This window comes from Poecilia reticulata, linkage group LG13 (assembly GCF_000633615.1).
Source record: "Poecilia reticulata strain Guanapo linkage group LG13, Guppy_female_1.0+MT, whole genome shotgun sequence".
In the NCBI taxonomy this organism is placed as follows: domain Eukaryota; kingdom Metazoa; phylum Chordata; class Actinopteri; order Cyprinodontiformes; family Poeciliidae; genus Poecilia; species Poecilia reticulata.
The window spans coordinates 27,295,613-27,311,834 of NC_024343.1; the positions used below are offsets into that span (position 1 = coordinate 27,295,613).

Here is a 16,222-nt window from a genome sequence, read left to right on the forward strand (position 1 = left end):
CCCTGACGTTCCTTCCCTCGGGGGGAAGGGGGGCGCCGATCTATGTTTTCGCATCCACCTGAATAATGTGTAGTTGCGCCACTGCATGCAAGATAGACCACACCAGGTTTAATCAGCTTACCTTTAACTGCAGCTTTTATCTTTTCTTCATCTGTAACTTTACTTGACTTTTTCAAACTCTCTGCTATTCCCATGCTTACTCTCTGCAGAACAAAGTTTAGACATAAATTATGAAAAAAATCATAAGTAGAACACAGTACAGATTATAGCCAGACTCAGTAACTGTTTTGTAATATACACATACATAATTATTTTGTGTACTAAATATGTGACATTATAATGTCCCATATTTATTGGACTTATAAGAATCACTATTTACTAAAACTGTGTCCGGTGTAGCATAGTTCCAGAGGAAACTTTATTTCTGGTGTGACATAAAGGGAACTCCGTTAAAAACATGCATACTTTAAGTTCCTCAGCTCTCATCCCATCCAGCAGGTAGCGGAGAAGCTCCTGGCTGTCTTGCTGCTGAAATCCTTTAAACCTGGCAGCCCTGCAGAGATTAGAGGAAATGATGAACAACTTCTAATGCATCCAGGGACAGAACCAAAAGCACTTCCAACTTAAATAATAATGACACTTACTTTTTACAAACTTGTGTGAACAACTCGCGCGGCGTTACCACACCTCTTTTAGACTCCTGGATCTCATTGAGTAGCTTACACATAGCCAATGTAAGAGACCCAGGCTGGTCTAACTGCACTAGTATGGGCTCCTGCACTCAGAGTGAAAAAATATGTTTTATTAAGGACTGTCTAAAAACTGGGTGAGGTCTACGTGGGTAATGAAGTGGCTGTGCAGAGTGAAAACATACCAGATTCAAGGAGGCATTGGGTTTAATGTCGAGGCTCATTTTCTCTTCTGTTACTTTGTTGAGAATTTGTCTCAAGAGCTGAGTTTGAGAAAGATTCTGCAAATGGACAGTGATGAGAATGATTAACTCTGACTTCTCTCAAGACTAAAATATGCTAACGGCACGTTTTTACCTGCAAGACTGCGTTAAAGAAACACGTGTTTCCAAGATTGCTCAGCCCTTTCACTGGAACACTGCAGCTTTCTTCGGGTGCGTTGTGGTTTTGGGGTTTTACAGCATTCTCCTTTTTGATGTTTTTCTTCCGCCTGTTGCTGCCATCTTTGTTCTCATTGTCCCCACTTTCCTCTGTGTTTACAGCTTCTGTCTCCGGCTTAATTTCCATCAGATCCACATCCTCTTTCACTCCTAAATAGGGAAAACAATTTGGTAATACAAAGTGCATGTCATTTATTTCACTGGGCTGAAAAATTATGACTTTTCCTGTCCTTCTCTGTGTGAACAAGTGCTTCGTCTCCACAAGAATTTTGAAGCCTCCCTATTATTAATAGAAAAGATGGATGAGCTTAAGAAAGAGCAACTAAGTGAAGATGTAGTCTTCGCAGACTACATCTTCACAATAACTTTATTCTCCACATTCAGGTGGAGAGTAGTTATTTTTTTTACTAAGTCTTCTAAACATTAAATCTACTAAAGCAATAATGATAATAAAAACATTTAATCCCATATTGGCATAAAACATCCAGTTTCTCACTACTACCTACTTTTCTGAGGTCTCTTCATGGGATCTGTAGAAAATTGTTTTTTCAGGATGGTCAGCAGCTGTGCCAGTTGCCCTGTACCCGAGTACTGGACCTCATCATCACATATGTAACACCTTGAAGAAAAATAAAATGTATAACAAAAAACAGGTGGTTTTAATACACTATATTTGTCCCTTTTGATCACACACAAAAAACATGCTCACCATACACTCCAGTTGTCCAAACCGACCACCAGGCAATGTGGATCTGACCGAGGAGTTTCATAATGCTTGATAGCATGCTGGTTCTCAGAATTTCTCCCACATCCCTAGTAAGAAGCAAGACAATAGTCATCTTAAAAGATTCATACACTGAAAAATAAATAAATAAATCAGTGCAATAAAGTCTTATTATAAACGCACCCTATGTCCACATTTTAAACACATCCATAATGGAACCGTTTCCTCCTCAGATTCCTCTGACGTGGTCGTACTGATATTTTCTTTATTGTCATCATGCTTGCATTCTTGACATCTCGTCCAATCAGAAACAGCAGACAGTTTCTTTATAAGAGTTTGGTCAGTGCCTTTCCTAATATGTCTGCAGGATGGACCTATGTGATAAAAAAAAAAAACATTTTTATATTTTTTAGAAGGTTATTAAATAACATCCAACTCATCTGACTTCAAAATGTACCTGTGAACTCAACGTCTTCATCCTCTCTGAAGCTCCTGTCTTTCCCCCTCTTCTTTCCCATTCTTGACCTAAGTCAACTAATTTAGTGATGAATGTCAAAGAGACGCTTACCTAAGAACGTCTATAACGAGTCACACAACACTGTAACATTTCAAGAGAACAAATGTGACATAAACTCTTAAAGTCAACTTACTGTCGCACACAGAGGCTAAAGCCTTTACCGTTTTCAGTTTCGTTTACTTTGTTCAGCTGGGCTCGTAAGTCCGGACATCATTAACTTATTTCGATAATAGAAGCAGGAACGATTAGACATATACAAAATACATATAACTTTGGATCAGACCGATACGGTGATTTGATTCAAAAACGCCAGATGACACACATGCGGCCAGGAGAGGAACAAAAATGTGATGTGTGTGATAGAAGCCACATGAACTTCCGGGATCGTACGTGAATGACGCCCCCCATATTGTGAGTGGCATTTTTTATTGAGGAACGCATACACACGCACTCACTCAGTATATTTTAAAATTTGAGTATTACCTTGAAACTGAGTCAAATTAAGTGAATAGATTTTCATAGGTAGGCCAAACACACAAGTAGAACTATTTAAATGTTTGTCTCATCGATCAACATGCTACTACAAAATGAGCATACCTTTTTGTTAAATTAATTCTTAATCAAATCAGATTAACGTAAGCTAATGTGCTTGTTTCCTTCAGGAAAGAAGCAAATATTTGCACATTTGCTTTCCAAAAGGAACCAATAAGGCACTCACAATATGGCGGAAGTGTTGACGGACCGTTAGTAATGGTCGACTACTTCCTGTGTGCGCCGTTTGTAAATGTCCGAGTTGAAATCTCCGGGAGTTAACTAGAAAATTATTTGGGATTTTGAGGACGGGTTAATATAAATGTAACTCGACATAACAATTTGTTTTTAAAGCATGTCTTACATGGAGTGGGCCGAGTCTCAACTCGCTGAAGTTGAGCTGCTAACCAGCATGTTTCCAGCTCAGGAAGAGCTGGAGCTCACCGACCAGCTGGCTCTGGCTGAACTTAGGAGCTACGTGGAAAACTCGGTTTCTGGGGAAAAGCCTCCTCCCTCCAGACCCCAGTTTTTCATGAAACAGAGATTGGACTCTTCAGTTATGAATAAGGTAATAAGGGTGTAATGATAAGCTAAAAGTTGTTAATTTATAAAGGTTTATTATTTAGTCTGTTCCATCTTAACTTGTTCTTAGACGAAGTTTATTTTGACCTGCGCCTATCCGTCTGAATACCCCAGTGTGTTACCTGATATAACAGTAAGGTAAGCATGTCTTTTATATGTTGGTTATTAAAATAAATGTTAAATGGGTTTTGGAAAAAACGACCAAATGCTTCACTTTATGACAACATACTTGAGATACAATACCTTCATACTGCTTTCACAGTTTCTCATTACAACCATAATTCTCATTGTAACATGTCATTGGGTGTTCATGTGGTTGACAAAATCAAAGTAGCAACTAAATGTTTAGTGGAAATATAATTATACATAGTTTACAATCAGTTTATGAATTAAGTATCTACCAGACAGTGTGTCATTCAATATCACCATACAACTGTTCTTTGAAGGTCTAAGACAGGGGGGGGCAACTCCAGGCCTCGAGGCCAGACTCCTGCAACTTTCAGATGTGCCTCAACTTCAACACACCTGAGTCAAATAATGAGGTCGTTAGCAGGACTCTGGAGAACCTGACTGCACTTAGGAGGTGATTCAGCTATTGGATTCAGCTGTGTTGGACCAGGGAGACATCTTAAGAGTTGCAGGACACTGGCCCTCGAGGACCAGGATTGCCCACCCCTGGTCTAAGAGGTTTGTTTGAGAATATTTCTAAACATACAGCCTCATGAGTACCAGGGAACACATCAAACAGGTCACAGTAAAGATTGAGTGGGAACCCCAGGGTTAGGTTCCAAAACAGTGTCCTAAAAGTTGGTTACACAAACGCACAATAATGGTATTTAGTTCTATGTATAGTATAATGATGTTCTACTTCTAACTAAATAACTCTCATGAAACAAAAGTGGAAAATAGCAAATGTTACAATTCTAACCATACTGCCATTTTGGGGGATTGGCAAACATTTTCAGTTAGAGTTTAGCATTTTCACAATAAATCACAATTCTTATCACAATAAAGAGAAACTGTATGATAGACTCCCATTTCTACCATCCATTCACTCTGACTGTATTTTTGCAAACAAAAAAATATTGAAAAAATGTTAGAATTTAAGTGTGTATAGCTAAAGGCATACACCAAATAACTTTCAGCTGCATTTGCAACAAACGTTAGTTCTGTAAAATATTGACACAAGGGAACGACACTTTTCAGATTTGTTTTTGGATTTATATGATCCATTTATACATCTACTGGCTTTCTTCCTTCCGTCCTGACTGGCTGAAAATGTCTGAGAACTCGAGAAATATGAGTGTGGTAAACTATGGAATCTTGACAGAAAAATATTTAGAACTAGGATCCTGCAATGAATCACCTTTTACTTCACTCTAGCACTCTGTGTCTTTGGATCTGTTTTCCAAAATGTATGTATTAATTGATCAAATGTTTTATTGATGGTCTAGGTGTTCAGCTCTTAGCAGGGCCCAGCAGACAGAGATCCAGACAGATCTCAATAAATACCTTATGAAAAACTGCCTGGGAGACTTATGTGTGCTTGCTGCAGTGGACTGGGTGAAAGAAAACCTGGAACATTTCATTAAGAAGAGCTTATCAACAGCACCGGCTCCTAAGCTGGAGTCTGCTTCTCAACCTACGCAAGAAGTTTTCAGTCGACTGTGGATCTACAGCCACCACATCTACAACAAGTCAAAGAGGAAGAACATTTTGGAGTGGTCAAAAGAGTTGGGCCTCTCAGGATTCAGCATGCCTGGAAAGCCTGGCATTGTGTGTGTTGAAGGTCCTCAATCTGTCTGTGAGGAATTTTGGTCCAGGTGCTTTTTTGATTACTTCTACTTTTTGAGAATTTTGTAACAGAAAAAAAGATTGCCATTTGTTAAAAAAAACAAAACCTTTTTTATTTCAGAGTGAAGGTTCTGACATGGAAGAAGATCATGATTCGACACAGAGAGGATATTACCCTTAATCGCCAAGGCGACGACAGCAACACTGTTGAGAGTTTAGACTCCCTGCGCAAATTCACAGGTTTTGAAGAGGCCATGTTTGACCCTCACGGGAACAGAGGCAATCACATGGACCTTGGACAGCTCTACCAGTTCTTAAATGAGAAGGGCTGCTGTGATGTCTTTCAGATTTATTTTGGCATTGAAGGCAGGTAGTAGTAGTCAACGTCTGTGCACAGGTTGTGATTTAAAGTAATATAAATTAAAACAATTTTTTTTAATTAAAGCAGCTCCAATGATTAAAAACACAGAAAGAATTACTCTGAAATTTTAGAGATTATTTCCTTATTTTGGCAAAACAAAAGAAAACGGATGAAAATAAAAGTGATGGATCACTGACAGATCCCCAGTATGTTCCTAATATTAATTTCTATTGTTTTTAGTTTTATTTTGATGCATGATTTCCATTTTTAAAAAAGCTGCAGCAAAATCTCCTTGCACTGTATGAAATGTCATTATAGATATTTGCTGAACAATTTGTGAAATTCAGTTTACAGTATTAATGTGTTTTAACTTATATAAAAAAAATCATTTTTAGCACAATTGTTTCAAGGCATAGACATCCTTATCCAGATTTTTACCTGCTCACTGTAAGTGTATTTTAGCACTTCTTTTTCAGATGAACTACTAAATGCCAGAAAGTCCTGTTGAAAAAATTTTTCACAATTAACATTTTTACATGAATGCCAAGTTTTAATTTACAAACTAAAAGTGTCCAGCAGATGGCACTAATAGATAGTGAAAATACAAACACTGCATTCTGAGAACTTGTATTATATGAACTCGATCACTTGTAACATTAGCCATGTGGTTATTAAACGTTCATTTTGTATAATGATATGTTAATCCAAATCAATGTTACATATTTCATTTATTGCTAACAATCCAGTTATTTAATCTGAAATATGTTGGCTGGTGAGTCATTTTCAGATATATCCAAAGGAAGTAATTTATACTTGAATATTTAATTTGATGATTACCACTTGACTCGAGGTACCTTGTTGAAATAAACTGTCTGTTCTTGTTGTCTTTGCATTCTTGGCATCAAGGCAAATTTAGTTCTGGTGTGATTTGGTCTCTGCTAGGGTTGCCCCATGTCATCAAATCTGTTTGTGGTTTTTCATCGACTAGATCTCAAGGCATCGTCATGAACAAGATGTTTGTTTGGGAAACATCTGGGTCTCATCTTTGCTTTTTGCAGATGATGTAGTCGTATTTTGACCTTCAGTTTGAGGTGAAAAAGTTCACAGCAAGTGAGAAACGGGTGAGATGAAATCCAACTCCTCTAAATCAGGCTATGGTTCTAAACAGGAAGAAGGTGGAGTGATTCCTTGTGGTTTAAGTATTCTGGTGTAGTCTTCAATTTGTTTTGGTCACACCTAAATAATTGAGATAATCCAACAAATTGTAAAGTCAGACAAAGATCACACAAGCATATCTAAAATGCTGCTTTTAAATGACCATTTTCATTTAATTTTAAAAATACTATCCAGCCAAACCTGGCCATATGTAATAAGTAATCACTTCTTTTGTTAAATCATAAATTAATTGTTAATTAACCAACATTCTTTAGGAAGTTGTATTTAGTTTTACTAACTTAATTCAGTTATTACTGCCAAAGTTATAGAGAAGAAAAAACACTATTTGAACCTGAATTATGAGGTGAAGTAGGATAAAATATTTATAACAAGAAAAAGAAACAACTCAAAATATTAATATGATATTAAACTTCGTTTTTCACAGCAGGCTTTCTTGGTGATTGTGAAGACCAAACTACTAGTTGAAATTCAGACTATCCCTGCATTTATTTACCAAGTTTCCTTCTACGAGATGCCAAACCCATCACTACTCATTGCTTGTTCTTTGCTTTCCTCACTCAATTTCAGATAACAGTTTTCGCTAAACACTACCCTCCAAACACTGGGCATCTATGAACATCTTTTTGTGGCTTTTTAAGATTGGCCAGCCCTCTTCTTTACTTAGCAAAACCTGCATGTTTATAGCCTAAAGCTCCCACCAAACTTTTCCTAAACAAAGACTCGGAAAATCAAGCTTGGTTTGTTAAGCAGACCAATTGACATTTAGACCTCTATAGGTTCATTTAAGGAGATTTCACATTTCCTTTAAACAAAAAATTTAAAACATGAAAGGTATTTACTATCCTGCATGTTTAACAGTAATGGCTCTGGGGCAACTGCCTTCAGTTACGTTAAAACTGGCTTAGAGATAAACACATTTTTAGTGTTTAAATTAATGAATATTTTATGTGATGTTGTAGCTTAGAGGTCATCTGGAATAATGTCCTTTGCTCACAGAAGCATTTTTTTATTTTTTTTTTTTTAAAAAGCTTTTTAAAAAAAGCTTAGCTTTTAGATGTTCAGATAATTAGATTTTTTTCAAAATTCAGTAATTGGCATAGGAATGTAACTGTGCTATTCTACTGCGAGTCAAAAGTTTCAGTTACCTGTCTTTAACAAGCCATATGATCGTAATACTGCTCCACATGTGGCAGGATATTGGAGTGGGATGATTATCGTGCTTACCTGGACAATGTGAATTTAAGCTCCATGTCAATGAGATGGTTCAGTAGATCAAGGCTCTGCGGTTGCGGGAATTTATGGGGCATTTCAGTTTTCATGGGCCTCTGTGACTTCAGCATCATTATCACCAAACGGCAGCGAGACGGTGGTGCAGGAGGTGAAGGTTAGGGCAACAGTGCCGTTTATTTCCCCCACCTATTCGCTTCACTGTATTTCATTGTTCAGTGACATGGTAATATTTTTATGTGAAGTAAGAGCTTGATTGGGACTAGCAAGCATAAATTGAATGTTAGGTACGTTTGAAGGTTCAGTTCATAGAAATCAAGAATTTAAAAATAAGGTGCCAGTTAACATCAAATATTGAGATTGATACCATCCCGCAATATTTGTGAAATGTTTAATGAATATTTCAAGATTTCCAAAGCTATAGGTTCAAATAAAAGGTTTTAGACAGGGGAAATGTTGGTTGCAGCAGGTTATTTTTGTGTCTTCACTTTGTGTAAATCCAGATTAGTTGGACATGGGGGCTTAAGTTTGTAGCATCCAAAAGAGTTCAGACAAAACTGGGTCTCTGCCACCATAAAATGACTCAAAAAGTCAAAAGAATGTCACGGGGGATTATGTGAAAGGTATTTCTAAAATCTTTTAGCTGTCATATTTGTATTGGGCAGTTGTATAAAAAAGATTTATGTTGGAGGTGGTGCAACACCAACGATCTTCCAGTATGAAACAGAACAGTGCATGTAAAGCGTCTTCAGTCTGGGTACAACTACCTATTTTTACAAAATTATTTTTAATTTTTACAAAATAAAAAATAAATCTTGTTCCCTTAATCCATCACAACCTTTGTTTTCTACACCTCTTTATTTTTCTATGAGATGTTTACCCTCCATAAAAAGAAATGCTTCACGTTTTGTTAGTGTGCTTCACACAGTAAGATCGTTAGTAGTGCAATACCTCTTGCATCCATTTCCAAGCATATAATCATCAACTTCTGCGTCTATATCCTCTCAATTTAAACGTAGAGGTCCATAAAATATCAGTCTTATAAAATGCAATAACAATTTTGAGATTGGAGTTCTATATGGTTGAAGTAGCAGTTTGCGTTGGTCTTGGGCTCTCCCAGACTAGATGTACATGGAAATAACAGCACAACTTCCAACGGAAAAAGACCCATAAACAGCAAAGCATCCAAAAGGTATGCACATGCAAAGTGTTGTGCGTCACGGGAAATGAACACAGTGTATTACCCTCAAAACACTTTTCCATTTGTAGCAAATAGGAGAGGGAAATATGAAAATACTGAGATTTGCAATCCTAGATTGTGAAAATCAGAAATGATTAAAAGGATATAAAAGCACTACGCATTTAGACCACACTGTGAGACGTATTTCTCCTTAAATAGTTTAGCAAAATGGGTCACATTTTCACTGTTTTCTGTGTTTGTGGAGCAAATTATGTGCTGTGCCTTGACATAATGAATTCATTATGATTATAAAATATAACTTGGGAAAATGCATTCATACAAAATTACTGACTACGTTAAAAGAGCAATATCTCACCATGACATTGCTCTTCTGGTGTACAGGCTTGAAGCCTGTACACCAGAAGCACATTTGATTTGACTGTAATGATGGAGTACACTGAAAGAATGAAGGAATGTATTCATTTGTATTCAGTGCTTGAAGTTTCTACTTTGATTATAGTTGTAAATCCATTACTATGTCACGGGGGCTGTGCTCCACAACTCCTAAAAGAAAAACAGTCTGTCAATTCTCTATGTGTTGAATTACCATTTTCAATTCAGCCAAAATAAACTTGATAATCAAAGCAATTAACAATGAGATCAATTGTATTTCTAAGTGTTGTGTTAAAACTTTACTTGGTCTCTCTTTGGGATTCTGGACCTTCCCTCCTGATGACCCCTCAAGGTGAACCCTTGTATGGTTTGTCGCCCTCTGAATACCAAATATGGTTAAATTAAACATGTTCTCTTGTCTCACTTCTCTTTAATCAGTTTTCCTACCAAGCTCTCTGACTGGAGTAGTCCCAGAGCTCCACTGTTCCACTGACTGTTCCACTGACTGGCATTATAAAGCACAGTTATATAAGCACAGTGGTTTACATTTTTTTCTCTTCTGAAAAAATGTAAACCACACATCCCACTGGCCATTTTGTGCTTTTTGAACGCCTTAAGCAGTTATTATCCACTACAGAGATACAAATCAAATCTGTCAACTGTCAGGTATTATAGATATTTGCTTGTTTGTAATGTGTCTTTGTTTCTCATTTACATTTGACTCATTTGATTTACAGGATTTTCTCTACCCAGTTTCTCTGGATTCTCTATCTCAGTGCACTGTGGTAAGTTCCCCCATTCCACATAGAACTGTTGCAGAGAAAGGTGTGATTAACCATTCATGATTCTATCCAACTTAGTTCAGTTCTATTTATTTATACCTCACCAACTCACAACACATGTTGTCTCAAGGCCGAAAAAAAAAAGGTCAGTTTAGAATTTCTGGTCGAAGATGAAATTGGTATGTGTAGAAAACGCAGAGCACCCAGGAAAAATATGCAGACTGAACATCAAAAAGGAAATTTGAAAGAGTCCTTGCTGAGAGGCAGCAGTGCTGACTAACACACCACTCTGCACCCCATGCTTCCATCCATCTTTTGTCTTCCGCATATCTGATATGAGGGTTTAGATTGAGGAACCCAGAAGTCCTTGTCCCTTCAGCCATATTTCAGCTCATTTTGGAGGATCCTTTAGTGCCTTGATAAATTTAAAGTCCATTTAGTGACCTCTGGGTCCTTCCTGGATCAGTGAGACATCTTAACATTTTAAGGACAAGCCCTGGTAACTATTTTTTTTAAACAGCGCTATAAAATATTAATATTAAAAATAATAACATATTGCAGCTCGACTATTGAATTATTCCGGTATATTTTCCAAAATCCTACAAACTGCACCACAATCCTACAGCTGAAAATCCAAAAGAGTCGGCTGAGGTGAACACTGCTGAGGTGAACACTGCCAGCATCTCAGCTGTATACTCGCTCTCTGAATAAGTACACATTTTTAATGAACATTTTTTGACTATTCCGTTTTAACTGCTTGTGCTTTACTTGTTATGATTATCTTTGAACAACATGATTAAGTTTTGTTTTTTTAGTGTGTGAAGAACCAAATGTTGAATTACAAAGATTAAATTTCATGTCTTCCTATGATAATACTATGATAATGAAGCTAATGGCACCACCTGATTCCCACCCACATCTAGACAGCTGGCATCCTGCAGGCACAGCAGTTTGTCAGAACCTTTTCAACATGCTGTTTACATATTAATATTCTGTTGGCAGTAAGAGCTGCCAGTTTGTCTGGAAAACACCTACAGTGGAACATAGGAGAGAATATGTAGATAGATGTCCATGCGTCCGATCGTCCGTTCGTCCGTTCAGGATCAGCTTCGCTTCCTACCTTCAGTTGTCCACAGAGGATAAACTAGGTATACTAGGGAACTAGTTTGAGGTATACTATTTTATCCTCCAGTATACCTAGTCTTCAGTCTTCAGTCTGTCATGAGTCCAACAAAGAGACACACAGGACTGACATGCATACAAAAACACTCTCTCACCTAAGGGCAACTTAGAGTGGGTAGTTATTATAGTTATAATATGCATGTTCTAGGATTGGAAAGTACCAAGAGAAAACCCACTCCTGCACCTGGAGAAGAAGCGAACACAACACTGAAACGATTGGGTTGGATTTAACCCTAGAAGGCGACAATCCTGTGACTGAGGTGTTAAAGGAGCCCAGATGGCTTTAGTGGCGACCTTTATCTCATCTGCATAGCTGGGTCTGGTGTCTCTGTTTGTCCTCTTGACAAGACTCCAAAGGTTTTCTGTGGGATTGAGGTCAGGCCAGTTTTATGGCCAATCAAGCAAAGTGGTACAATGGTCAATAAAACAGGTATCAGAACCTTTAGCATTGTGGAAAGCTGCCAAATTCTACTGGAAAATGTAATTTGAATCTCCATAAGGCTTATCAGTCGAGGGAAGCATGGAGAGCTATGAAATGTTCTGATATACCACTTTACTGGTTTAGGACTTTATAATAACGCCAGCAGATGACATGACTCTAAATTATCACTGACAGTAGAAATGTCACTCTGGACCTCACTCCTCATTGCTGACAATCAGAAATCATAATAAAAATAACAAATTAATGCTTGAATTATATCCCACCATTTATGCATAATTAATCTATTGTTCATATATCTTCAAGAATATTGCTTCAGAAAATGAAAGCATTCAGACAGTCTGTTCAAAGTCTTGATGTCTTTTTGGTTATTTTTAATTGATTTTTATGTGTTTATGCACATAGAGATGTAAAGATTTATCAGCAAAGTTGATTGTTACAAGAAAACGGAAATGACAAAATATGACAATTCAGTGTACACAGATAACGAGTTTGACTTTTAGAACTCAATTATGGAACTACATGAAAGTTTTTCATAATATGAGATGCATCTGTAAGTGTGACAATATTGCTGTAAAATGGTGTCTTTTCTCTTACTATGGATGGATTGACAAATATATACAAAAATTTCATGATTTTAACATAAAAATAATCTGGCTTTTACCAGACTATTGTAATTAGGTACGTCTAACTTTAATAAAAACAAACAAACAAACATATAACCCAGATTTAATTAAGTAATTATTTACTGAACTATTATGTAACAACATTTTCAACTTAAAAACACTTGTTTCTCAAATATTTCAAAGCCAAGATGACATTTCAAAGCCAAGATGACATCTTCTTGATATTTGATATTTAAAGCGAGTCATCTCCAAAAGGGCCTCAAATTATATTAGTCCATTTGTGCTTTACAGAGTCTACATAACACTATAAACTCGATCAGCTCTTTATATTTCCAAAGAATATGATTCGTCTTGATACGATGATTGCTTTAAAAACGTTTTTCAAATGAATTAAAGTAGTACTGTAAATGTACACTGTACTGTCTCTAGACATTTGCTTTACTTTTCTTCTTCCATCGTTCATCTAAAATTACAAGAAGTCTTGTCTTAAAATAATCTGTTAGATTAAAACCTTTTTATTGGCTTTAAAAAGAAAACTTATGTATTTTAAAAACCAGAGAAATCTTCTTGATGTCATTTTACTGAAGCAACAGTTATTCAACAACATTCCAGCTTTAATTAAGTCCCTAGCGAGTTATTTGAAGCAATCTCCATTGCTCAGATTCCAACAGATGGCAAGCTGTTTATAGCATAGCTTTGTGCTACAGGTAGAGTACCCCTCCACCCCTCCACCGCTTCCACATATAGCAGCCCTTTTTGTGCTATTTTGTCCATGTCATTTTAAATTTACCCTAACAATTGCAGACAGTTTGTTTTAATTAGGTCTGAAGGTACGGCGCAGAATAAATCAAATGGCAGACATACCATCTCTGAGCAGGCTATTTAAAGATGAACCACAGAGAGTGAGAGTCAGTTTAGATGAATGGGTATAAAATACATGCTTAGCCCCGTTTCTGCCATCAATCCATGGGCCTGCGTGTGGCCTCATTCGAGCGGGGAAGCCACTACCACACAAAAAGGAGCCCCTCATGCGGCAAATCAAGGAATCGTTTCTGACTGTACACATTCATCCAAACTAACAGCATGGTGATGCATCCTCGGGGATTTATAAGTTTAGGTTCTTTGTTCCAGATCATTTGACGCCGTCCTTATGGAGCACATCACTAGAGCTTTGAGTGATCTACAAAATCTCAGGAAATATGATCAATAGCAGAGAAATCTCTAGAAAACGTCCTTTAATCCTGTGTTGAAATCATCTTGGGAAGGATTTTGTAAGGTAAGGAAAGGTGGATTTGATCCCAATGTATCCCAAAATATTGGGATAAATAAAAGCAGGCGACAGTGCTCCTAAGTCATCAAACCTTAAGCAACTTGGATTTTGAGCCACTCCACTCTCCCTCCAAACTATGGGACTTTGCAAGCATTGCCATAGCTGTGTAGAACATAACCTGATCATACTATAACCTCTCCGTATTGAATGAATTCTGACAGAATATTCAGATTTTCTGGAAAACCTAATTTTAGGTTTCTGGTTGCTGTAGGCCATAGTAATGTCTGCACTAATAAAATTGTCCAAAATTCCAGAGAAAAGCACATAGACTTACTCAAATAGTTTGTGTTTTCCTCAAACGTAGATGTCAAAGTATTTGTGCAGTCTGTCGTGCCATGTTTATGTAACTGACAGTAGTTTCACAAAAAATAACAGGAGAATTGGAATTTTGTGATCTACAATATCACTATCACTGTTGGGCTGCTGGCACTGTGTTTAGTGCCAGATTTGCAGTTTGCAAAATTTCTATAAGTTTTTCTTGATGAGGAAAAATAGTTTCAAAATTGTTCTGATAAGTTACATATATAACCATGTAATATATAATTTCTGCCAGGTGTGTAGATCTGAGTTTAGTGTGTTTAGGGTGACAGAAGGAAGAGTGATCTTAAGGCATTATTCTTGCCAATGCTTGTTATTACTTCTACTGACTAAAAAGCTAATTCATATTGAAAATTAATTAAAGCTTGGTCCAGGTGAAAATATTTCTTCAACATACCTGTCTATTAAGAATGCAGCTTCCAATTCATCTTTAAAACCCCTGTTTGTGTCCTATGTGGACATAAACAGACTTTCTAGATTTTTACCAATCTCGAAGAAAACTGAGGAATAAAGAAGAACCTACCAGGCTGTTGATGCTTGGACTAGACAGACTAAATGCTTAAGAGGATTAAATTACACTGCACGCAAAAAAAAAAAAGGATTTAAAAACAGGAACTCATGTTATTAATGTAATTTCAAAATCAAAAAAAGTATTTCATACATAATATGTGCAAATGTTAATGTTTCTTTTTGAGATACAAATTTTTCCCCAAAGAGGTTTTTTTTGTTAGACTCTTCTGTTCTGCGATGATAAGAGCTTATTGTGAGCGGGATGACTTATGTGGACTGTGCCCACAGGGTACAGTGGGGATCAGTTTCTTCACTTTTGTCAGACTTACAAGGCCTCCTTAGAGGTCACGCTGTGATTCTCACATAGCCCAGGGTACGGTTCTCAAATTTCAAGGGTAAGGAGAAAATCCATTTGCCAGCTCACTATTTGTGATTGCACAGAAATGTTCCCCTGTCTCAATATCCAATTACTAAATTATGATGGATTTTAAGCATTATTTTCTGCAAGGCATTACTCAAGACAGTCTATCACAATTTACATAGCTTAACGAAGCACTGAGCTTTTAATAATGAGAAGGAGTGCAATAGAGGGAGCTGATGTTTATTTGAACTGGCTGGGCCTTTGCTGGTAATGATTATGAAGTGAGCACTGGGAGCGGTGTCTGTGAGAGGAGAGGGGGAGCTGTGCTGCGTGAAGCAGGCAGATGGTTGGCCGGACAGTCTGTTGATAATGGCGACATTAGTCTATTGGGAAGCAACATTATGCTCAAGGTCAATGGGAGCTGAAGAATGGAGGAACATTATGACTTGCGTCTTGTGTCCTGGAACGAGATCTCCCTGCAAGGATGTTGTGATATTTAATGTGACCCCTGTAATCTGCACAACGCTTCCAAATTAATCCCCAAATTTCAAAAGGGCAATTTGTGTCACTGAAGCAGTGACAATAGACCATAAAAGGTGTATTATTTTATTTTTGCTTTATTGGTATGCTTTGCAGCCAGTATGCAAGTGGCTTTCAGATCAGTTTTTAAGGTTCAGTAATCAGCTTTCGATTTACCTCTGATCACCCAGATTTTTTACGCTGCTTACACAGATCATTGCACTTTATTCACATCCATATAAGCTAATGTGCTATGCATAGAATGAATACTTGTCCACTTATTTTTAGAATTTTAATTGTTAAAATAATAATAATAATAATAAAAAAGTATGTCGATTTTGTTTGTGAGAACATTTATCCTCACTAAAAGCCTTTGAGTGCCCTGAAAATATATTCATACTCTTTTTCATATCTTACAGCCACAAATTTAAAAGTATTTTTTGTGGGGGTAGCAGTTTATGTGATAGACCAACACAACATTCTCAAATTAGGATTGTTATTGGGAGGACTCATGATCAATTTGTTCAGTTCAATCTTATTT

The 16,222-nt window shown here is 37.0% G+C and overlaps 2 protein-coding genes across 4 annotated transcripts in view; one reads left to right on the forward strand and one right to left on the reverse strand.

The window, feature by feature from the left end:
- The window catches only part of usp16 (ubiquitin specific peptidase 16), a 6,045-nt gene extending 3,298 nt beyond the window's left edge, over window positions 1-2,747 (reverse strand). Inside the window, exons 1-10 of one of the 3 annotated variants that reach the window (XM_008426343.2) lie at window positions 2,532-2,747; window positions 2,311-2,387; window positions 2,037-2,227; window positions 1,839-1,942; window positions 1,636-1,748; window positions 1,047-1,279; window positions 875-970; window positions 645-775; window positions 466-553; window positions 122-203 (exon numbers count right to left, since the gene is read on the reverse strand). In XM_008426343.2, the coding sequence (XP_008424565.1) occupies window positions 122-203; window positions 466-553; window positions 645-775; window positions 875-970; window positions 1,047-1,279; window positions 1,636-1,748; window positions 1,839-1,942; window positions 2,037-2,227; window positions 2,311-2,371 (1,099 nt within the window). In that variant the 5' untranslated portion in view covers window positions 2,372-2,387; window positions 2,532-2,747. Of the gene's footprint in view, window positions 1-121; window positions 204-465; window positions 554-644; window positions 776-874; window positions 971-1,046; window positions 1,280-1,635; window positions 1,749-1,838; window positions 1,943-2,036; window positions 2,228-2,310; window positions 2,452-2,503 lie in introns of all 3 variants that reach the window. The other 2 variants (XM_008426342.2, XM_008426341.1) reach the window with 2 other exon arrangements.
- A 417-nt stretch (window positions 2,748-3,164) lies between these two features.
- On the forward strand, window positions 3,165-6,520 carry rwdd2b (RWD domain containing 2B). Its single transcript, XM_008426345.1, has 4 exons — window positions 3,165-3,469; window positions 3,554-3,621; window positions 4,938-5,306; window positions 5,399-6,520. Exons 1-4 carry the CDS (start codon window positions 3,257-3,259, stop codon window positions 5,649-5,651), a joined length of 903 nt encoding a protein of 300 aa, XP_008424567.1. The 5' UTR covers window positions 3,165-3,256; the 3' UTR covers window positions 5,652-6,520.
- Window positions 6,521-16,222: the final 9,702 nt, after the last annotated feature.

What these genes read in the sequence shown, in the direction of transcription:
- rwdd2b (XM_008426345.1), top strand. Translation starts at nt 3,257, where the DNA reads ATGTCTTACATGGAGTGGGCCGAGTCTCAACTCGCTGAAGTTGAGCTG. An exon ending in TTACCTGATATAACAGTAAG is followed by an intron (nt 3,622 to 4,937) that starts GTAAGCATGTCT and finishes TTGATGGTCTAG; the next exon opens with GTGTTCAGCTCTTAGCAGGG. An exon ending in TGTGAGGAATTTTGGTCCAG is followed by an intron (nt 5,307 to 5,398) that starts GTGCTTTTTTGA and finishes TTTTTATTTCAG; the next exon opens with AGTGAAGGTTCTGACATGGA.